The following is a 23,829-nucleotide window of genomic DNA, read 5'->3' as shown; positions in this document are numbered from 1 at the left end:
TTGGAAGAGTTGAGATACAAACTAAGGACATGCTCATCCCCTATAGGTGAAGAAGGGTAGCCCCCTTGTTTTGATGCAAGTAGGTCAGTGCCATCTTTGGGGATAGAGGGGGATCTGTTGTTGCAGCAGGAGCATAGAGGATGACAAGGCCTCAAGCATTGCAGAAGACGAAGGCAGCAAGGAAAAATAAGGGTCAGGAGGTTTGCTGCATGATTGCATAGAGAAAGATTCTTGGATGAGAGAGAAAGAGCAAATATATTGGAGCTTATGGACTTGGAGAGTAGAGAGAGGTAAGAGACATAACCATACGGTCTTGAGGGTAGAGATGAGATTTTTTATTTTAAATATCAAAGGATAGTGACAATAGATATAGGTATTCTAATTTTGAATAACAATCTACCATCGCCAGTAAAAAAACCACAAAAGGACAGATCATGAAAATAAATTCTACCATTCTCACACCTATCTCATCTGAAAATAAAATCTGCAAAATTGCAAAAACTTGACAAAAATATTGGATGAAGGTTTCACTATAAATTGGCATATTTATCTTAAATAACATTAATAGTTACCCATACTAATACTATATAAGCCGATGTCCATGCAGTTTCAGCTTTGGAACAAAATTATACTATATAAAGTGACATGAGGCCCAAATATATAAAGCCGATGCCCAAAACAATTAGATGAGTATCTCAATTTATCCATGAACAAAATTCTAAGATTCTTTTATCCAAAATTTCACTACAAAAAACCAGAAGAATAACATGAAGAGCATGCAATAACCATCACAATTCCTAACATATACTTAACTCGACTTCTCACATCAAACAGCCAAACACATTGATTAAACACCTTGTTGAGAGGTTGAGACGGGCATGTGAAACTATTTTGAGAGGTTGAAAGACTTCTATTTATAAGACTTCCAAACTTAATTAGGATAGAAGTCTTAACATAGTGTGAGATATGGAATCTGTCTCTTAGTATGAGAGGGATATTTTAGGTAAGGAAATAGTAACTATAGATTTTTTAGGCAAGACTTTGACTCCAGCAAGCGTAGACTCGAAAGCCAAGAAGCAAGGGCGCTAACGCGCCGCTAGCGCATCCCTTTTCTTGCAAGAAGCAAGGGCACTAACGCAAGATATAGGTGAGATATAGATTGAGCTCTCTGTCTCTTTCTCCTCCCTTTTCTTCCTCGTCCGCTTCCCCTCTCTTGCACGTACTCTCTTTCTCCTTCTCAAAATCTCTTTTAAAATCTATCATTTTCTCTCTTTTGCACATACACTCTCTTTCCTAAAAATATCATTAAATATCTCATTATCTCTCACTCTCTTGTGCATATTCTTTCAAATAAATCCTATTAAAATCTTGATTTCTTAAAATCTCTCATTCTCTCTCTTGCAAGTACTCTCTCTCTCATTCTCAAAATCTCTCCTAAAATCTCTCATTATCTCTCTCTCTTGTGCGTAGTCTCTCTTGCACATACTCTCTTTCTTTCTCAAAATCTCTTCTAAACTCTTTCATTATCTCTCTCTTGTGCATATTCTATCAAATAAATCCTATTAAAATGTTGATTTTCTAAAATCTTGTAATAAGATATTATCTCTTATACTCTTCCTAAAATAGATATTTTTCACTCATCAAATATTAAGAAAGGGTAGAGATCCTCCTTTCTCTACTCTTCATGTGCAAATTTTAGGAAAGGGTTGGATACAAAAATTCTTCTATTTTTCAATAAGATATAGAAACAATATCTTTCTCTTCCTAAAATCTCTATTCTCTCTCTCTCTGTGCATAAAATCTCTACTCTATACACAAAATTTTAATTACTCTCTTCCCCCAAAACATGGGTATATGTCCTACAACGTCTATAACATTAGGGTCTCTTGTTATTTTCGCGACACGTGTCTACCCTTTAACTCTTGCTTAATAATATAAGGATATATATGATCTCTCACATAAATATTGTCAATATGTAAAAAAATAAATTTTAAAAACTAAAAATAATTCTTTTTTTGAGAAATTTAAGTACAGACTAAAAATAACCCGATACTATTTGGAAAGACGAACCTACGTTTGTTTTGTTTTATTTTATCAAAAATAAGACCGAGAGCAAACTTGATAAAAAATAAAATTTTTTTGAGATCCGCACCTCCAAAATAATAACGAACTATTTTTTGGCTAACCGATTATAATTAAAAACCTAGTCCGTACGTAAATTTCCCTAACCTTAGAAGTTTTAAACCGTTGGTTGGTGATTGGTATAGACTTTTGCGTTTTTCCTGGGAGGAAGCACCGCCCTACATCCATCATAACAAGACATATTTGATACCTCGCGGAAGGCAAGTGTACTTATGCACACCAGACTCGTATAACACTTTTTTCCTGGACATTTTACGCATCTGTAAGCCATTCGAAGTTTTATCGTCATCAATTTGAAACTAAAATATTGCTAGAGGTCAATTTCTTTCGAAAACCTCCCTGTAAAATTATCGCGTATGCACTTGCAAAGGTGAAGGAAGGAGTGAAGTGAGCGTGATGGATGAGCAAGAGAGAGGTAGAGAGCTAAAGGCAGCGGGAGCGGAGTTGCTGCCAGAGGGTAGGTCAGGCTTGTGCATCAGAGGATGGTTCATCGAGGCAAAGAATAAACCCATCCTCAATTCCCCCTCTCTGCAGGAGTAATTACCATTCCCACCTTTTTCTTTTATTTGAAGTTTTTTTTCTCCTGGAAGAACTTTTCATTGCTTTTTACCCATTCTGAAAACCAACCTTTATTGTTCTTTTAGATTTTTACTTTTCTTCTTCTGCATGTCCTAAAATTAATGTTTTATTGATCATTTGGAAATTTTGTTTCCTGGAAATTGCTAACGAAACTTTCTTTGCTTTTCTTCATTTGCTATGAATCATATTTTTATGGAATTGGTTGTTTATGTGGAATTCTGGGTCACAATACTTGTGTCCGTAGCTTCAATGAATAGTTTATCTAATTGATAAACGTTGACCGATTAATTAATTTTAGGCCATCATGATCATGTTTAGTACATAAGAGTAACTATGCCTTTGGACTCTCTGGTGCTTTGTTAGATGTGTAGGCCATGATTATTTGGTTCCTCAACTGTAGAAATGTTGTTTTTAATAATTGGGCAGAGAAAAAATACATATCCTTATCAACATTATAGAATGCTAGTAATTATTGGATCCCGTTTCATTGAAATGATTATTATATATATGGGAGGGACAATGAAAATAGCGCCATGACAACTTTCGTCTTCTTCTTCTTCTTTTTCTATACATTGGCATTAATTTTTTCAGAGTACAAAGTAATTTTTGGTAACGCAGGCTGCCTATTTGATTGTGCATACTCATCATGGATTATGCGATCCAATTTGGATCTTTTTTTATTTATTAGATGTCATTCTACTTTGCTATGTAATAAAAGTGCATTTTATTTCTTTGCATATTTATTGCTCTACGCTCTTAATTCTTTCTTTTATTGGTGAGAGAAACCTTAATTAGCCTTTAAAATAGTTAGAAAAAAAATTGATTCTTTGACAGAAAGCTAAAGTTACTCAAATCACTTAATCCTGACGAAAAAGTTACTCGATTACACTTCATGTATGCATAGTCAAATGCTGGCTTTTCGTGCTAACACTGCTTAAAGGTCAATGGTTGAGGAGAAATATGGAGTGCCTAGGGAAAGTCTATCTATGGTAGATGGTGTGAGGATTTGGGACGAAAATTGAATCGCATGAATATGGGAGTCTAGTAATGTGGATGACCTTGTCAGTACATGATATCTTTCTTTAGGTTTAGTTCGTCTTTTTCTTTTTTCTTTTTTCTTTTTCTTAGAGAAAGTGGACTTTATACATATATACATACATGTATACATGCATATATCGACACACACGCACACACTCACACACATAAACAAAGTACAAAAGAAGGCCCCAGCAGGCTATCCACATACTAGGAGCTCAAAACACGAGGGGGATACGAAGATTGAAAGCAAGAAATAAACTTTAACCAATGTTTGCAAGGCTACCGACATCTTAGGAGCTCAAAGCCAAATCAAAAAATCCAAAATCAGCTACCCCAAAGAGCTCAACGCCCCAAAATATTACAGGTGAAGGCCAACCTGTATGTGCCGAGCCTATGAGACATAGATTGTCGACTGAGGAAAGGAGAACAGGGAGGTAGCAGGTGAGGGGTGAGGGAGGAAGAAAGGATGTGGAGCAAAGAGCTTAAAAAGAAGAAGATAGAGAGATAACATGCAAAGGAGGAAAGCATGACCACAAGAGAGAGTGAAGAAGCATGGGGTGGGGAGAAACCTTCTTGTTTTCCTATGGAGCTCAGGGAGGGGGAGAGAAAAGGATGCAAAGGCGAGGTTTTCAGGGGTTTTGGGTTTTTTTTTTTGGGGGTGGGGCGGGGGAGGAGGAGGGAGAGGTGAATGGTAGAAAGATAAGAAGGGAGCGATGGAGGAATTGATGAAGAGAAAAGAAAGAGCAAATTGAGAGATTATATGAGGAAAGAAAGCGAGAGATAAAAAGCCTCATGGTGAAGAGGGGGCAGGCGATGTTCAACTCTAGTGTCCTTTGCTAGCATATAAGTGATTGTATTGACTTCTTTTGGCACATGTTGGTAGATGGTGTGAGTTTTCCTCCATAGCATGTAGATATGGTAAAAGAAATGAGCAATCTTCCAAGGTGGTTGAGAGATTTTAGTGGCCCACGAGGTGATATTCCTAGAGTCTACTTCCATGATCTGGCTATCAAAGCTCAGGTCAAGGGGGAGCTAGTTTTGAGTTTTGGAAGGTAAGGTTTTTGTCAAAGGTTTTGATGCGTCATTATGGATTTTCTAGTAAATTAGGAAGTTAATGGAGTGTGGCACTTTTGGAGCCTTTTCTCTTGGTAAAAAGAAATATAGATGTGATGCATCATTGTGGATTTTCTAGTAAATTAGGTTGTTATTGGTGTGTGGCACTTTTGGAGTCTTTTCTCTTAGTAAATAGAAATATAGATGTGGAGAATTTTGTGTAAATTTATTATTTTCTGTAACTATAGCGTGAGTGTAAGATGTCGTCTTTGAGCATTGTTTACAATTGTTTTGGTTGAACCACGTTTTGGATACATGTGATAGTTGAAAATAATATTGTTTTGGTTCAACCATGATTTGGATACATGTGAGAGTTGAAAATAATCTAGGGCAAATTAGAGAAAAGAAAAGGACAGAAGTAGAAGTAAGATGTTAGAGAGTTGTAAGAGAGAGAAAGAGAAGAAGAGAAGAGAGAAAAAGAGAAGTTTGAGAGAGAGAGGGAGAAGAGAAGAGAAAGAGGAAGAGAAAGGAGAGTGGTGTGTTGGTCAAGAAAGACTAGGCCATAGTTACCGGGAATGGGAGTGACAACAGAACCAGGATCGGGAGTGGGAGTGGGAGCGCGGAGGGAGGTAGGGTCGAAGATTCATGGTTGAGGGAATGAGGTCTGTACATGGTCGGGTAAAGGGATCAAGATCCCTAACTTTTAGGGAGCGCATTCCATATCTTCACAGGAGAGAATTCCTTACTAAATAGGATCACTTTCCTCCGTGATAAGGATCGAGGTTCTTGAAGTTCACTTATCAACTGTATTGTAAGTTGGGAGTGAATTCCATTGAACAATATTTTTAACTTGTTCAAATTCACAAACCCAGTATCAATGTGAACAAAAGTCATTTCATTGAAATTCTTTTTAACATTTTGTTGTCATTGGAGTATGATCTTACACATAGCGATAATAGAAATCCAATATGGTGATGTAATACCTAAGTCCTTGATCCCATGTTAACAATGGGAATGGAGTGTGATAAAAACAATTACTTAAGCTGTAATCACTATAAAAAATTAATCATGTGGATCCATTACAATAATTGCACACCTACCTACATTGGTCTGCCTACAACGCACACGTCCGCATTTTTGGCACCAAGCAGCTGGATTGGGCAACTCCCACTCGAATATCAATTGACGATTAATGTAAGAATGTTATGGTATATTGTTTCCAAAAGAAATGCTGCAATAGTTAAGTTTTCCTTTACAAAGTAAGAAAAAGGAAAGACATTGCCATATATAATTCCCAATAGCTCTCCTCTGTCAAAGATTGCTAGGGGTTCAAAGACATATACGTGAGAGAGACGTCACATTTCCACGTATACATGTTATTCCATCACCCATAAGGCAATCTCATGAGTGGATCGATTTGGTTGACCAACAAACACTCAAGCGACGATAAAAGTCCTTCAGGAGGTAGATAAGACCCAATGAACTAGCTTTAAGGAAGTTGAGCATATTGACATTATTCAAGTGAACCATAACGCGACTAACTTTTGTATCTCCTTCCATCTTCTTGCTTCTCTACTTGTCCTCTCTTTTGTTGCCTTTCTTTGAAACTAAACATAAATCATGATTCACAAGGTGTATAAAGTTGTGAATTGTAAAATATGTAGGAAATCATGGAGTCTAGAAAGTTTGTAGGTCATAAAAAATTGGAGGTCCACACTCGATTGTATATGAACCAAAAAAATGTGTCGGTGAAACTCTCTCCCAAATCAGAGGATACTCGATTCCAAGTTGGTGGAATCACGGTTTGGCTTACTCATGGAACCATGATCTTTGGCATAGGGATCTAGATCCCATTAGATGGGATCGAGTTCCCCGATTCTTGAATCAAGATCCCAAATATCAAGTAATTGCCTGGAATTGAGATCTCGTATCTCGAAGTGTGGGATCGAGCTTACGGAGCAGAAGCGAGCCCCTCCGTAGAAGATCCCGGTAACTATGGACCAGGCACAACTCTTATTTATATTAATATGTTGACCTAATTATTCTTAATGAAATAGGACCTATAAGGTCACTAACCTCTCAGTCCCCCTTGATTAGGAGTCAGTGGCATCCCCCACCTTTGGGAGTTATTAAACTTAACACAGATGGAACCTCTTTCGGTAATCTAGGTCCCTCAGGTTATGGAGGCTCCCTTGCAAACTCTAATGGTATCTTCCTCCTGTCCTCAAGGCCACTAGGAATAGAAGACTCAAAACAACAGAGGCTCTCACTTTGCTGGAAGGCCTTAAGAAGATTTGTTAAATCATTGCCACTTCTTGGCAGTTCAAGTGGAGAGTGACTCAAGAAATGTCATCTCATGGGCTGATAAGTACAACCTCTTTGACGATTGGTGTCTATATTTGAACTTATCACCCTCATTTGCAGAGACCTTCCGATAGTGACTTTCACTCACATCCTTAGAGGTGCCAATTCCGTGACGGATGGCCTTTCTAAGGGAGTAGCCCGAAGCACATTACCCTCATTGGAGTTCTTGCCACAGAGACCTGCTGCCTGTGACCTTCATATGCTTCATTAGGGGGCCAAATCAGTAGCTCATGGCTTTGCTTATGAAAGTGCTTGCAACACCTCCCCTACTCTCTTATTCTCACAACTAGTGTGTTATATACCCCTTGTCCCTCTCTGGTGAACCATGTTCCCCTCCTCTCTCCTTTTCTCTATGATTCCTTTATCTCTCTTCTCCCTCCCCTGTCTTAGGTAGTCCCCCAAAAAAAATGAGAACAAAGAGAAAAAAAATACATGGACAGAAAAATGAAGAAAAAAAAAAGAAAATGAAAAAGAACAAACAAAACATAGAAGGAAAAAAGAGAGTAGATTACTTGGAAGTGAATATGTTGAATTGGACTTTCTTTCTCTTCCCCCTTCTATTCTATCTCAGCTCTCTGGGCACCATCCCTCGTCTTTTCTTTCTCTCCGATCTCAATACCCTACTCTTTTTCCCATCTTTCACTTTCTCTGCTCTATCCATTCTCCCCCTTCCAGTATCTGTCATCTCTATGCTCTACCCATCTCTCCTTCTTTCTCGCTCTACTCTTTCTCCCTTCTTTTACTCTCTTTGCTCTACCCCTTCTCCACCTCCATTATCTGTCATCTCAGTGTTCTACCACATGTCCTCTTCTTCTTTATCTTTGGTCTCTTTGTGTTCCCCCTCCCCTCCTACGCTCCCCTCTCTATTATTATTTTCCTGCAGGTTGCCCCCAAGGGACGTCTTCTTATGAAGAAAGGCCAAAAGAGGTTCTTAGCCTCACATCCTCATCCGTTGCGGCCACATCCCACAACTCTCACTACTAGGTGTCTTCAAACTCTCCAAGTTCAGTGACACAGATCTTGCTACTGGGCATCGTCGACCTCTCAGAGTTCCACTGTATACTTTTGCCTTTTCTGGGCTCATTTTCTCTCCTTTGGACTCTTTCCCCTTCTCTATTCTATTGGCCTTCTCTACCACTTTACTTTTGTTGGTTTTTGCTCTTCTTTACTGCAACCCTCCTCACTGTAGCCTTTCTATCCTTATGTTATTTTCCTTTTGAGTTTGTTTTTATACTTCTTCTCCCCCCTTGTACTCTGAGCACCCATTTTGTGGGTTTCCATTTCTACCACACCTGGTGGTTTTGTAATCTTTTGCTTTTATTGAACAAAGTTAACCAGTTCAAAAAAAAAAAAAAACATTTTTGCCCATCAAGTACAAAAATACTTAATTATTCCCAACACACCCTCAAGTTGGTGCATATCATTCCCAGCTTGCTTGTGATAGTTTATAGTTTCCCATCCAACGGCTTCAGTGAGGATATATGTATGTTGATCTTTAGACTTCACATAAGGGGCATGAATGATTTTGGCAACAACCTTCTCTCTAATGAAGTGATGATCTACTTCAATGTGTGTTGTCCTTTCATGAAATACAAGATCCTCTGAGATATGAAGGGCAACTTCATTGTCATAATACAAAATTATGGGAAGCTTAACTTTAACCCCCAAATCAATAGAACACTCATGATTCACATTACTTCACCTGTACAATGAGCCATAACTCTGTATTCTACTTCATTTGATCTTGCCACCACATTTTGTTTCTTGCTTTTCCAAGATGTTGGATTTCTTATGACAAAGGTGCAATATCCAGTTGTGGATCTTTTATTAGTTTGGCATCCAACCCAATTAGAATTAGTGTAAATAGAAAGATCCGAAGGCCCTTGATTGGAGAAACATAAAACTATCCGTCCAGCAGACCTGAGATATCTCAGTATTTGAGATACTACATCAAAATGTAGTTTACGTAGTGTGTGCATAAATTGGCTGAACACGTTATCCGCATAAGAGTTGTGGTGATCGTGAGGAATATAAGCTTGCCCACTATTTGTTGATGCTGGTTAGGTCTCCCCTTTCTTCACGAAGTTTATGATCGACTTCTAAACGGTTATCAGTTGGTCTAGATCCCAACATCCCAGTTTGTTGTCATAGGTCCAACACATATTTTCTCTGGGAGATGGCTATTCCTTTCTTCAATCTTGCCACTTCAATTGCCAAAAAATTCATAAGGGGGCCTTAATCTTTGGTATCGAACACCTTGCTTGGGTATGATTTAGGATGCTCAATGTCCTTCGCGTTGTTCCTATCACAACAATATCATCAACTTATATTATATGGGCTATATAATCCAAGCATAATTCTTCTTTACAAAGAGCATATGATCAGCCTAACTTCTTCTAAACCCAAGTTTCAGCAGTGCCTTACTGAATTTTTCAAAACACGCTCTATGAGTCTGTTTAAGTTCATATATTACCTTCTTTAACTTGTACGCCTTTCCTGTCTCCCCCTTAACCTAAAAACGTGGAGGCATGGCCATGTCAATTTCTTCTTGGATATCTCCGTGCAAGAATGTGTTCTTTACATTTAGCTGGTGGCGAGGCAGAGATTCATTAGCAGCTAGAGAAAGAATGATCTTCATAGTGTTCAACTTGGCCCATAGAAGCAAAAATGTTTTGGTAGTCTATGCCAAGAGTTTGAGTGAAGCCTTTTTGCAACCAATCTAGCCTTATACCTTTTACTGGCACCATTAGCTTTGTACTTCATATGTAGATGCACTGATATCCTACGATCTTCTTCCCTTAGGAAGTTGGTGATTGTTCATATATTGTTTTGCTCCATTGTTCACTCATGGCAGTCTTCCATTGGGGTTGTGAAAGTGCCTATGCAACACAAGAAGGTATTCAAACAGAAGTTCGAGCTGATATGAAGGCATGATAAGAAAACGACATTGAATTATAGGATACAAAGTTCCTATAAGATGCTGAGTGCAAGAACGCTTACCCTTGCATACAACAATGGGTACGTCCAAATTAGGACTTTCTGAGAAGGTGAAAAAATTACCTAAGTTTGGAACAGTTCCTGATTCCGGATTAGCATTTAGAGTATAATCATTTAGAACTTCAGGTTGTACCATGTTCTTTTTCTTGATATACATCTTCAGCTCCTTTTTAGGGTGTACACCATTCTCTTCAAATAAAACCGGTGTGGGAATAGGACGGGGAACTAGTGATGTGCTCTCTTCACTGAAATGTATCTTATTCTCCCCCAGAGGAGGGCCCTTATGACCAATAAATGAGAAGTAGAGAATAGATTCAAATGAAGTAACATCCATGGAGACATAGCAGACTATGTTCAGTTAAAAACCTCAAAAAAAAAAAAAAAAAAAAAAAAAAAAAAAAAAAAAAAGAAAAAAAAAAAAAAAGAAAGAAAAAGACAACAGACCTTGTTAACGGGATCATAATACTTGAATCCCTTTTGATGAGATGGATGTCCCAGAAAAACACATTTCACGGATTTAGCATCAAGCTTGTCCCAATTTGGACCAAGGAGGTGGATAAAACATACACAACCAAACACTTTGGGAGGTATGGGAAATAGGGGAGATACAGGATAAATAATTTCAGCAAATTTCCTCTCAAGAACACAAAAGGGCATGTGATTTACTAATAAGGCAACAGTGAGAACTGCTTCATACCAGAAATTTTTTCAAACGTTTAGTCCTAGTGGGAGAGCTCGGGTGACTTCTAACAAGTGCATATTTTTCCTCTCAACAATAACATTCTCTTGAGGGTGTTATAGACGTGTTCTCTAGAACTCAATACCTTGATCTACAAAATAATCTCTGGGTTGGTTTGACACATACTCACCCCTATTTTAGAATGTAAGACTTTAATTTGCACATCATATTGAGTTTTAACCATTTTGTGATAAACTTGAAGTAGATTTAACAACTTCATCTTTGTGTTTCATTAGATACATAGTTGTTAATTTAGAATAATCATCCACTAATATAACAAAGAAATGGAAACCAAGCACAGAGGCAACTGGAGAAGGACCCCATACATCATAGTGCATGAGAGAGGAATATCATTTTTGTTATTAATATGGATTTGAAATGAAGTTCTGCAATATTTTAATCACTCAAAATGTCACATTGAAATTGCACGTGAAGTAGAAGTAAAATTTTAGAGAGTAGTAAGAGAGAGAAAGAGAAGAAAGAAGAAAAAGAAGAGAGAGAGAGAGACATGGGAAAGAGAGAGGGAAGATAAGAGAGAGGAAGAGAAAGGAGAGTGGTGTGTTGGTCAAGAAAGACCAAGAACGCCTCTTACTTATATTTATTTGTTGACTTAATTACAATACTGCCCTCTTAATGAAATAACACATATAAGTCCTAAGAAAAATAAGAGATATTTATACCCATCATATGCAACACTACTTAATTATTTCCAACAGTCAGGTGTGGACCACTCATCTGGTTAAGCAGATCCCATTGCATTTGTTCTATCAGCTATTCCATTTTTCTTCCTGCTGTTAGTAATCGGAGATGTTGGTTGACTTGCAAACACCTAAAGAAGAGAGACTTCTAATATTCTTGTAGATGTTTGCTGAAGGGAACGTGTCAATGAATATTTGCAGCATAGGTTTGTGAGGCTAACATCTAGGCTTTTTTTGTTGCCTTTGTTCTAACTTCGAAGCTAGATAATGGTTCTTCACTTCATCACATATGACCAATTTTGTCTTTTCCAACGTTATTTTGGATTTCATCAGTTGAGAATTCCTTGGTTTCCAGATTATTTTTTCTGGGGTATATCTTCCTTTTTTGTTCTAAAGCCTTACACCATATGCTATTTCCAATTCTTCATCCTTGTTTGACAGTTCTCAAGTTACTAGGTTTCTCAGCTCTACAAATTTGGCATAACTCTCGAAACCAAATACTGATGTAACCATACACATTTTTCTGGAAATTTAGACATTTTCTTTTTGAAACCTTCCAAGCATCTTTATGTTTATTGTGTCAATAGGGATAAATGTATTGTTCCTTCTCACTTTTGATAAGTTTATTTATTACTGATCACTGTTTATCATTGTTGGATGTTGCAGCTGGGAGAAACGGCTTGGAACATCTCACATGCCTGAGATGGTTTTTGGGGACAGTTCTTTAGAACTGGTTCATATTGGTAGTGGCATTAAAATCCATTTCAATGCATTTGAAGCTCTTCACAACTGGAAGCAGGAATCTTTACCACCAGTTGAGGTCCCTGCAGCTGCAAAGTGGAAATTTAGGAGGTATGTATATATAGATGCTGTATTAAGTTACATACACATGCACACACTCACATATTCACACATACACACACACACACACGCATATATCTTTGTATATCTTTGCTCACACACACACACAACTTGTAAGTGGAATATACTGGTATTATAAAAAAATAGAGAAATTTTTAAATTTATGCACCGTGCAATCCTAAATAGCCCACTTTTCAGTTCTATTTAGGTGAATTTTGTACAAGTGGTAAATATCTTGTATGTATGGAATTTCATGGTGTCTAGTTGAATGGAAATAGTGTTGGGCATGTTATGAGGTGTTTTTGATCCTCTAATTTTGATGTAAATGAGTTGTAAGAGTTATTTTATGAGTGAGAGCTTGCTGTAAATTCAAAGAAAAGTGTATCTAGTGTGCTATATATACTTGTCTCCATGTGAAATGTTTATGAGAGTTGTATCCTAGGAGACGATATCTACACCAACACCACCACCACCACCACCACCACCACCACCACCAGTAACCTACTAGGGACAGTGGAAATGCTCCATAACTCGTCTTAATGGCCATTTGCAGACTTTTGATGGTATAACAAATTATCTCCATAGTCTGTGTTTGGCAAGCAACTGTGGAGATTGTCCCAGACATTTCCTGTATGACCAGGTCTAATGTAGTCATTTCCCTATCTTTATTAGAGTTAAGTATATTTCTAATTTTGTCATATAGTATGAATATTAGAAATTTGTCTGTCCTCATGTTGAAGTTGAAAGAGAGTCGGAGTTTATGGCTCTTATCCTGTTAGAGGGGACCAGATGCAAACACTAACAGACTAGGAACTTTTTTTATTATGAAAATCCGAGATGCTCTTGCATGCGGAGTTAGTGTTTGGTGTACCCTGGAAAACAATTTGTGACTTTCTCTGTAATTCATAGTATCTTCAATGTTATCCAATGTAAAGTAAGGTGAATGTCCTCTGATGTCCTTCTTTTTATATTGCAGTAAACCTGTTCAGCAGGTTATTCTCGACTATGACTACACATTTACAACTCCATATTGTGGCAGCGAAGTAATTGAACCAAGGGGAGAAACGGTTTGTTGTTATCACTGCATATTATGTTGTCTTCTGAAGCATGATGTATATCTGTTCTTTATATGTCAGCTTGATCTATTGAAGATTTGTTGTAGAGGCTGCGATACGATATATATATATATTTTTGTGGGGTGTTGGTTGAAATTACAGAAGCAAAAAGCATAGTTTTAAATAATTTTTTGGTTTGCTTAGTCATCTTTTTTTCCTTTTATTTTGTTTTATAATAATTGATGGTAGTGAAGTTGTAAAGTATGATATGAGTGCGTCCCCTATACAAGTTTGAAGAAATTCTACAAAAATAAAAAGCGAACTCTTTGTCAACAAAAACAAGGCTATGTTAAGTTTAATGCAAGATTGGGCTGCAGTCCCTTCCTTGCCTAGAAGCTCGGCTGGGCATTAGCTTCCCCATTTACTTAGAATTCATTCGTAGGGAATCTTTCAATTCATTAATTTGGTGAAAGTTATGCTCAAGTCTCCCTTCACATGGTGAGAGGCCCCAGCCAGTGTCAAACCGTTTTATACCTTCTAGAAGGGCCATAGCTTTGGCTGTAGTAGTCCACTGTTTGAATTGGGCCCCAAATGATAGCAATGGTTGAGCAAAGCAATATCTGAAAATGCCTCCACTCCAGCAGGGCCAGGATTTCCAAAGGAGGATGCATTGAAGTTCAGTTTGATGAAACTGGGGGGCACCTCCAAAGGGAGGAAGATCTTGAGGTGGTCATTGGCGTGAGGAAGGGTGACCAGCCACTTCATATCGAAGTGGTGTGCTCGAAAAGATCACATTGGAGATTAATGCAATCAACAGTCCTTTCCTCCCTAGACTGTGGACTGTCAAGGATCTGAGCATTATGTTCCAACCAAATGCCCAAAGGGTGGCAAAAAGGTCTCCTGCCAATATAATACACCTGCAGATGGGTGTGGCCTGTGGGGGAGTAAAATATTCGACAAATGGTTGCTGGATGGTAGGTGGAGTCACCGAAAACGAGTCAAAATGGCAGAGTAATGAGGCCCATACAAGACCTGTGAAGGAGAAAAGAAGGAAAAGGTGGTTTTTGATGGGTTTCCTCTGCTTCCATACACATCACACATCTTTTGGAATGATGAAAGCTGATCATGAGTGCTATCATGGAGAGATCAAGCCAGTTGAAAGCCTTGATTTTCAGGGGTCCAGGCCTTTACGGCAAGGGGCACAGGGAGGTTTGTATCTTGGTGATCTTGGCTGAGAATCAAGTAGAAAGGGGAGACCAAGGATCTGGAAGGGGAAGCCCGATCTTGGAAAGTAATGCGTTCTTAGAAGATCAAGCATGGTTTTAAGATCAAGGATCTCCACATCAGAGAGATTCAATTTGAAACTAGGGTTTGAGGTAAGGTGCCCCCCAAACACTTTGTGGTACTGGGCAAGCCGTGCTACTTGGGAGCTTGCAAGGGAGTATGACCTGGAGAAGCGGGACTGCAAGGTGCCCATACCAAGCCAGTGATCCTTCCAAACAGTGAAGCGGCAGTGAGGCATGAACTTCACACAGGCTGATACTATGCCTTTCAAAACACCCAAAGCCGATGCATTAGAATGACCCTTTAGTAACCAGCCATAAGGATCATCTCCTTAACGCTGTTATAGGGCCAGCAGATGTTCTTGGTGGTTGGTGTAATACTACAACTGCTTGCTACGGAGCATCATATTACAGTTTCTAAGCTCTCTAATAACCAGAACCCCAGAACTTCTTAACTTACATGAAACATCCCACTTAACGAAGTAAAAATTTCTTGATTCCTTCTCATTAACCTCGCCGTCGATCTCTTTTGTCTAGGGCATTCTAGACAAAGACATCTGAAAGCTGAGAATGTTGGGATGATGTGGTTTTGATTAAGTTAACCCTACTACTTAAAGACAACAACATAGTCTTCCAAGCATCAAGGCTTGAAACGTTCGCTAACCACAACCTGTGCTTTGCAAAGCTTGCCTATGAACAATGCCAGTCCCCTAGTACTTGGTTGGCAAGGAATTAGTCCTACACCCCACCCTTTTCGCCAGCTTCAAAACAGTTTGATGCTCCAAGCAAACCATAAAGAAAGTAGTCTTCATCATCTTGATCTTGAAGGCCGATGTGACTTTGAAGCACCTGTGGAATAACCAAAGAGAGTCAATTTCTTGGGGGTTGGCATCGCAGGAGACTAGCATGTCATCATCTGCATACTTTTAAGTGGGACATATAGGGAACAGGGACGGCTCTGAGAGGATCCAAAGACTTGTATATTATTTGAAACAACATTGAGATGGACTTACTAAACACTTCTTCCATGTTGGTGAAAAGGAAGGGGGGAAAGAATCTCCAGAACAAAGGCCTCCTAAGGCGGGGAAGAAGCTGTCTGGGGAGCCATTTACTAGGCCGAGAGCCATGAGCAGGCATTGCATCCCGTAATCCAGCTTCTCCTTCTACTTTCGAAGCCCATTAAGAGCATTACTTTGTCTATGATATTCCAGCTAATGTGGTCATAAGCTTTTCACTATCAAATTGGATGTGACAAGTGGACCTGGGTATATGTGTCTTGCGGATACATCCATGAGCGATTAACATTCTATGCAGAATTTGGTGTCTTGGATTAAAGCACCTTGCGTTGGGGAGACAGCATGGGGTAAAGCCTGTTGCGGATGCGAAGCTACACTTCAGACATGATTTTGTCGAAAGGTTTTAGCACATTGATAGGTCAATGGTCTTTTAATTCTTATGCACCTTCCTTAAGGACGAAAGCAATTGAAAGTGGTAGTAAGCAATCGGTTTTTAACCCTATGGTAATATTTGAAGGTAATATTTGAAGAATATAGCTAAGATATCTTGGGCAAGAGTGTCCTAGAATTTGCGAAACAAAGGGATAGGGAAGCTGTCTGGGCCAAGGGCCTCGAACGGGAAAAAGTTGTTGGGTCGCTGAGGACACCCATATTCCTCTTGAAGCCTTGAATGGAGGGTCTCCATCGGCAAAGGCCATCAGCCACAGACCTGGTGGACTTAGGACAAATAAGAGGACTTTTACATAGTTTCAATCAAAACTAGAAGTTCCATCTGAAAAACATCTAGAAGAAGAGAGAAAAGAGCCAAGTCTCCCATGAAAACACACATTAGGCCTACACCGATTTCTTTTTTGTAATAAGTATAATGTTACATCTTGGGTTAGAACAGTTTTGGCCTCATACATTACAACAAATGACTTCACAATATACAAATTACTTAAAATACACAAATTACAGAACTACCCTTCATTGCATTCTAACACTCCCCCTTCAGTTGTAAGTCATGTTTGAACATGTACAACATTTTCAACTACTAATGTCTATCTTTTGTCAGCTCTTTGTGAAGATATCAGCTATTTGATTTTTCATTCCAATAAAGCAAGCATCTTCCTCCTTGGCTTCAATTTTTTCACAAACAAAATGGTAATCTATCTGTATGTGTGTAGTGCAATCATGAAGTATTGGATTTAATGAAATTGCCGGACCACTCTTTTTGTCACAGTAAAACGTTGACTTGTACATTTTTCTTCCAAGAAAAGTTGTCTGTGTGATCACAGAAACTATACTTGCAAGTGCTTGATACTTGGCCTCATACCAGACATCATCATCATCTGACCTTTTTCCTAACTATTTGGGGTCGGCTACACAAATCATGGTCTGCCATTCTGCTCTATCAATGGCTATACCCTCAGTGGGGCTACAAGTCCCTATGTCTTTCTCAGTACTTTCAACCATGTCCTTTTGGGTCCCAGTACAACACTAGAAGGTGTGAGTTCGTTCAAGTGGAAGGCCCTAACATAAACAGATAACGTAGATTCAGTTTTCATGGAAAGTTTGGGTGAAGATTTTATGTTGGGGCCTACCTGACACAATCCATTTCCTTTACCCGGGCTTGGGATAGGTTAATGGAAAGTTTAAGGACCTCACCCTTTATAAACCAAGCCTCGTACTAGACCTTGCAACAATTTTCTTTTTTTTAGTCTTCTATGAAATTAGATATCTAACAAGAAAGAAACAGTAATCTGTATGATCTTTTAGATTTTGGATCTCTAGCACAACCTGCACCCAGAGTGCCAATTATATAGGCAATATTCAATTTATTCATGTTGTTTCTTTCATAGAGCGGCCCATGATTCACTGTTCCTTTTACATATCTTATTATTCTCTTTACTGCTTCTGTGTGAATGTCAATGGGAGCATGCATAAATTGACACGCTTGGTTAACAACGTATGATATAATAGGCTTGGTGAGAGTGAGATATTGTAATACCCATGCTAAACTTCTATACTTCTATATGTTTTTGGATTATCTAAAGTATGTTCTTCGTAAGCAAGTCCATGTTGCTAATTAAACCCTTTTGCAACCAGCCTTGCTTTAATGTTTAAACCTTTCCACATTGCTATCTAACTTGGACTTCACTTTATAAACGCAATTGCAGTCCACTGCATTTTCATTTGCAGGTCTAGGAACTATCTTTCTAAGTCTTGTTTATGTACATTGCGATTGCCTCGATCCTCCACCAATCTTTTCTTGCCTCAAGATAAGTTATAGGCTCTTTGATTTTGAGAATTCCATGGATAAAAACATGAAAACTATGGGTGGAGGTGTCATAACTTACCTCTCGATCAATTGAATGCCTTTTCTGGTAGACCTGAATGGGTTTTGAGTGCTCTCTTGAATTTCAACTGGCCTGTCTTCTTGCTGCCCTTCACACGTTCTTCTTTGATATACTATAATATTCTTGGCTGATTTATGAGGGTCTTCAATTTTATGAGAATTCATTTGGACTATCTTCTTGCTGCGCTTCAAACCTTCTTCTTTGTTATACCATAATATCCTTAACTGGTTTATGAGAATCTTCAATTATATGAGAGTTTTCATATGGATCTTGGTCTATGTTTTCCTAGAACTCTTCCCCTGGTCTTGGAAGATTTTCATCAATTCTTCCCCCCCTCAAGATTGTGCTGCTCATCACTTCTATGTACATGTGTACTACTTCTATGAATTTTATGAAGCAATGGCACTTCCCTCTTATCTAAATCACCTGCCTCTATAAAATTAGGAGGCATGTATATCTCATTTCATCAAAGGTTACACGTCTCTAGATAAGAACTCTTTTAATCTAGGAGTATAGCACCTGTATTTCTTGTATTCATCAGCATACCCTGTAAAACACAAACATCTCCTTTGTGGCGACAACTTATTTCTTTGGCTCTTGTTCACAGGAACATAAGCATAACATCCAAACGAGACTTGGAATAATCAGTGCCCTTTCCAAGTAAAACTTAATTATGTGATTTTGGTGTAGGCAATCTATTGATGAGATAAGATGGGGAACTGCATTCATAAACATCATGGACAATGCAACTTCATTGATATGCCTGTGTTTTCTCTATACTACTATGTTTTGCCCAAGTGTATGTGCACATGATATTTGTTATTTCACCCCATTATTTTCTAGATAGATCTTAAGTTATGGGATTAAAACTCTCCCCCTCCATCACTATGAAAGTAGACTATAGGTTTTCGGAAGTGTTCTTAACAAATATTTTAAATTTCATAAAAATGTGAAACACATCATATTCTTCTTAAAAAAGAATAATCAAGTGAGACCATAGTTGTACTCAGGTGAGGCCATAGTTACCCCAATCTCTCAACGAACATCGCGATTCTGATTCGGAAGCATGATTCAGTGATTTCGACAAGGAATCTTCACGGAACCGATTTATGTGAAGTCTAGAATCTCAATTTCTTATTTTAGGAATTTCGATTTCAACATCTATAGAATCTCCTTTCCAATATTTACTAATTCTTGATTCCGCGATTAGCGAATCACGATTCTACCCTTGTAGAAACTGGTTTCTACATAGATGAGATCGAGACACCTAACCAGCTTGGTGACTCCATTGAGGACCCCCATCGTTGACTCTTTCTTGCTTGACGAGTTCTCTGTTGTTCCAACACACACCTGCACATCATCGGGGTTATTCAACCCTTATATCCGAGTTGGGGATTTCATAATCTCCGCATCTGTACCCCCAAGGACCAGGTTCTGTGAACCTTGTTCCCCGATTTCTCTCTTAGCATTGATTCGGTTTCGCGCTCGCGGGTTCTTGTTCGGCTCGAGGCGAGTAGGGACTCACAAGTCCCTCACTCCTTATCTCCTGGCATCGACAAACATATCGTCAGTGTCACTTGCACAGGTGGCACAGTAGCTGCCCCTCACAGCATTCACCCGGCTACCGGCAAGTTACTTGCCGGTCGTCTTGCTCGGGGCAGCCAAAAGGGTCGCCCCCCCACCCCCTCTCTTCTGCAATTGGCAGTTCGCCTGTCAGTGCTTCTGCGGGTCGCCATACAACCACCCCCCCATTTCCATCACTCTGAATCGCCATGTTTGGAGGTTCGACACAAAGAGGAGGTTTTAGAGCCACTTCCTCTCACCCACCTACTAAGACTAGTGGTTCATCCGCAAGGTTCACACTTTGGGGCAGTCCCAAAGCTACCCCGGTTCACCACCACGGGTTGGGTCTCTTTGAGCTTAGCCCCACACACAGGGGCGATCCGATGGTCGTCCCGCCAAGCATGATGCATCTTTATCACTTTGCTTCGGATGGCACAAAAGCCATGTCCCAACGGGCACACGACCAATGGCCTAGCCGTGGTCCGCATGAGCACATGCCTGTTCACCACACGAAGGGTGGCTACCAAGCTTCCTTATCGTGCACACTCCACGACAAGGCCGACACTACTAGAGCCGGATCTTCTGTCCCTTTTCAAGTCGGTCCCCGAGCCGCCCTGAACACACGTTTGCATTGTGCACACATGCACGGATCTAGGGCCTCCCCTAGTTCTGACGACATTCATGAAAGAGGGTTGGAAGAACAACTTGCCTTTGCTCGAAGGCTGCCTCGTTGTTAAGAAGGGAAATCATAGTCAAGCCTGGAAATGGGGCCTGGAGATCAAGATATTAAAAGCGCAGCTCAAGGGCAAAGAAAAGGATAGTATTGAAGAATTCCCTTCCAAAGATGTGAGCCCTTTCCCCCCTCTCATTTCCCTTGATGCAGATGATGTTGGAAAAGCATGGCATGAGGTGAACACCAAAACGGTTGCTCGGGGCATCATGAAGCCGGTTATCTATGAAGATCCAAGCCTGACTCTAGGCAAAGGCGAGTCTACAGATGGGGCAAAGAGCCAGTCTGACCCCAGTGACCCCATCAATCCTGAGCCAGTTGAACCATCACCCGATCAGACATCCGAACCCATTTCTGGTCGGGGCACCGAGAGCAATGGCCTTTTTGAGCAGATTGAGCTCGGGGCAGCTCATGGGCTCGAATCGGTTTCCCCTAGACTCTTGTTGAGCTAGAAGGCACCGCTGCGGGGCAGTCTTGGTGCCTCAAGTGAGATGGAAGCCATACCCACCGAGGATGCTGCCCATGATCCCTTGTTGGTGGAAAGTTTGAATTATGAAGGGACTGGTCTTCTTTCCATGATGCAAAAGCATGATCCACCAGCTCCTCCCAAAGTCTGCCTCGACATCCCAGCTCCCCAAGATGAAACTGAAAAGAGAACCTATATTGTTGACTTGCTTCAAAGGGCTGAAAAGCTCATTGTTGAGATCGATCTCATAAAGAAGAATGGGATTTGTCGTCGTTCACCTTCTTTTGGCCTTCATCGGGATTCGTTTTAGAATCTCGGAGAAGTGATGGACTTCCGTCCCCTCAGGCTGGTTCTAATGATGTGGCCTCCCTCACCCTCTCTCATCTAGATATTTTAACCTTTGATGAGAGTTCGTCTCTCTCATTCGAGGAAAGCCACTCCCCAGTACTGGATGGGATGAGCTGCACTTCCCCTGCTGGCAGCCCCACTGAAGTGGCTCCTCCATGCCCTGAAGACACCACGATTCCCCGCGAAGCTAGCTGCATGCTACCCCCATGTCATGCGTGTTTCATGTGCGCTCTTGACGATGACAGTACGGCCTCGTCCTATGAGGGTTTCACATTCCCGTTTGGTGATGAGGATCTCAATTTTGATGGGGCGACATCCCTCGTCCTCATCCACCCAATGACTCCTACCTCTGACGAGAGCTGGTCACTCTCATTCATGGAAAATCATTCCCTAATAGAGGATGAGATGGTCAGCGTTCCCTTTGCTGACCACCCCAATGAAATGGCGCCTCCAGCTCCCGAAGACGCCATGATTCTTTGTGAGGTTGACTACATATGGGCTCCATGTCTTGAAGGTGTCGTGGCTCCTTATGAGGACGATCGCATGTTTTTTTGGTATCTCGAAAAATGCTCCCTCTATTATGATGATGTGACCTCATTATCTTACGAGAGTTTCACATTCTCATTAGATGATAAGGATACCCATGCCTTGGAAAATGAAGTAGGCCCGAGGGAAGGCTCAATGACCCTCATCGATGATGTTGTTGAAGCAGCAACAGTCAAATCCAAGATTGTAGGCTCCGAGGCATGTAATGGGCAAATAGAAGATGAGCAGTATGGCAGCTGTTGAAGCTGTAGTGATCAATGAAGTACCGGAACCCTATGGAGACGAGATTGTGCAGCTTAAGATCACATTAAGGCAGTTACAAGCTGAGATGAGGTCAAAAGGTGAAATGGTGGAAACTTTGCGCCAAGAGGTATTGGTGTCTCGTACCCCTTCGGGGCACCAAGCCCTCTTTATCGTCCCTCAGGCACCTTGCCTGGTCATCGAAACAGCACCATCAAAAGAAGAGCCATTCCCACCCTCGCCTCCCTCATTGCTGGTCTCTTCCCCATCGACTCAGGTTGGGAATCAAGAACTAGTGAAGGGCATGGTTGCCGAAGCATTGAAAAAGTACAATATCCCAGTGATGGAAGAGCTTAATCACTATCAAAAGCCTTACCCAGCGTATGTTGACCAAACTCCATTCCCACCGGGTTATCAAAGACTCGACTTCCCCAAGTATGATGGCACTGGCTCGTCACAACAACATGTAACCCACTTTGTTGCTACCTGTGGCAATACGGTGAACAATGACCATCTATTGCTTGGGCAATTTGTGGGGACCTTACGGGAGCTGGATTCAAATGATACTCTCGGTTACCACCAGGGTTTTAATCATGGGAGAAAATGGAAGAAGAGTTCCTCAAGCGCTTCTATGACATAGAAAGGAAAGTGGAACTCTTTGAACTCCTTGAAGTGAAACAGAAGCCACACGATTCGGTGTTCGAATATATCGAGAGGTGGCGCACTTTGGCCATCAATTTGGCCACACCAATAGGTGAGCCTCAAGAAATGGACTACTGCATAGACGGGATGCACCAAGAATTGGCATGTAAGTCACTTCATCATGGCTCGCTACATTCACCAAGATGGTCAACACAAATCGAAGGCTTGCTCAAGCACCATCGAAGTATATCTGGGCCCTTCGCATCGGTCAAGGATGATGATCAGTCATCAGCTACCACGACAAAAACCATGCACTCCTCAAGTTAGAGTCGGCACAAGAGTTATTCCTTCGACATGAGCATGGTCCCCAAGTTGCTTGAGTTCCTCCTATCAGAGGGGATGATCGAGCTACTTATGCCAAAAAGACCGAGGGAAGTCAGAAGGGAAAACAAACTCAATTATTGCCAATATCATAGAACACTTGGTCACAAGACCGAGGAGTGCGATGCCGCTAAAGATATCATCCAGAACTTCACAAACAAGGGAAAAATGAGTTTGGGGTCTGATTCCACCCGTGATCCAGTGCCACACATAGTCCAAGCTAAACTATAGCACACGTCCTAGTGGCATGATGTTAAACTGCACAACATACTGTCTCGGAGGCAAGACCTTAAACATGCCCTCCGGTCTTGGTGTATGACCATAAAACACACTACCCTTACGGTCTCAGAGGCAAGACCTTAAACATGCCCTTAGGTCTCGACAGATGACCTTAAATCACGTCAAATCGACGGTCACGGTGGCATGACTTTAAACATGCCTCCACAAAAAAAAGAAGAGGGAGACGGACTCGGAAGGGCGTCATGGGTAAAAATGTCAAGAAAAGAGGAGAAAAGAAATGACAGACAAGGGGTGCACCCCCAAAGGCCACCATGGGAAAAATACGTCAAAAATAAAAGAAAAGACAAAAAAAAAAAAAGAAGACAGCCATAGTGAAAACCCTCAAGGGCACTATGGGCAAGATTGTCAAAATAAAGGGGGTGTGGTGAAAACTCTTCGGGGCACATACTCTCAAGTGATGGGCATGTTGATCTTGCCCTACGGGTCATCACGAGTAAAATGTCATATGT

General features: G+C 40.4%; 1 protein-coding gene across 1 annotated transcript in view; it reads left to right on the top strand.

Moving 5' to 3' along the window:
• The first annotated feature begins 2,358 nt into the window (after positions 1 to 2,358).
• LOC18424628 (TIP41-like family protein) overlaps positions 2,359 to 23,829 on the top strand; it is a 44,160-nt gene continuing 22,689 nt past the window's right edge. Inside the window, exons 1-3 of the mRNA XM_006829212.4 lie at positions 2,359 to 2,678; positions 12,277 to 12,462; positions 13,448 to 13,538. Coding sequence (XP_006829275.2) covers positions 2,539 to 2,678; positions 12,277 to 12,462; positions 13,448 to 13,538 — 417 coding nt within the window. The 5' untranslated portion in view covers positions 2,359 to 2,538. The remainder of the gene's footprint in view (positions 2,679 to 12,276; positions 12,463 to 13,447; positions 13,539 to 23,829) is intronic.

The sequence above is a fragment of the Amborella trichopoda genome, chromosome 12 (assembly GCF_054954075.1).
Source record: "Amborella trichopoda isolate Santa Cruz 75 chromosome 12, AtrichopodaSantaCruz75HAP2 v2.0, whole genome shotgun sequence".
Classification (NCBI taxonomy): Eukaryota; Viridiplantae; Streptophyta; class Magnoliopsida; order Amborellales; family Amborellaceae; genus Amborella; species Amborella trichopoda.
Note: the sequence above shows the minus strand (reverse complement) of the source record. Positions and strands in the feature narration are given on the sequence as shown.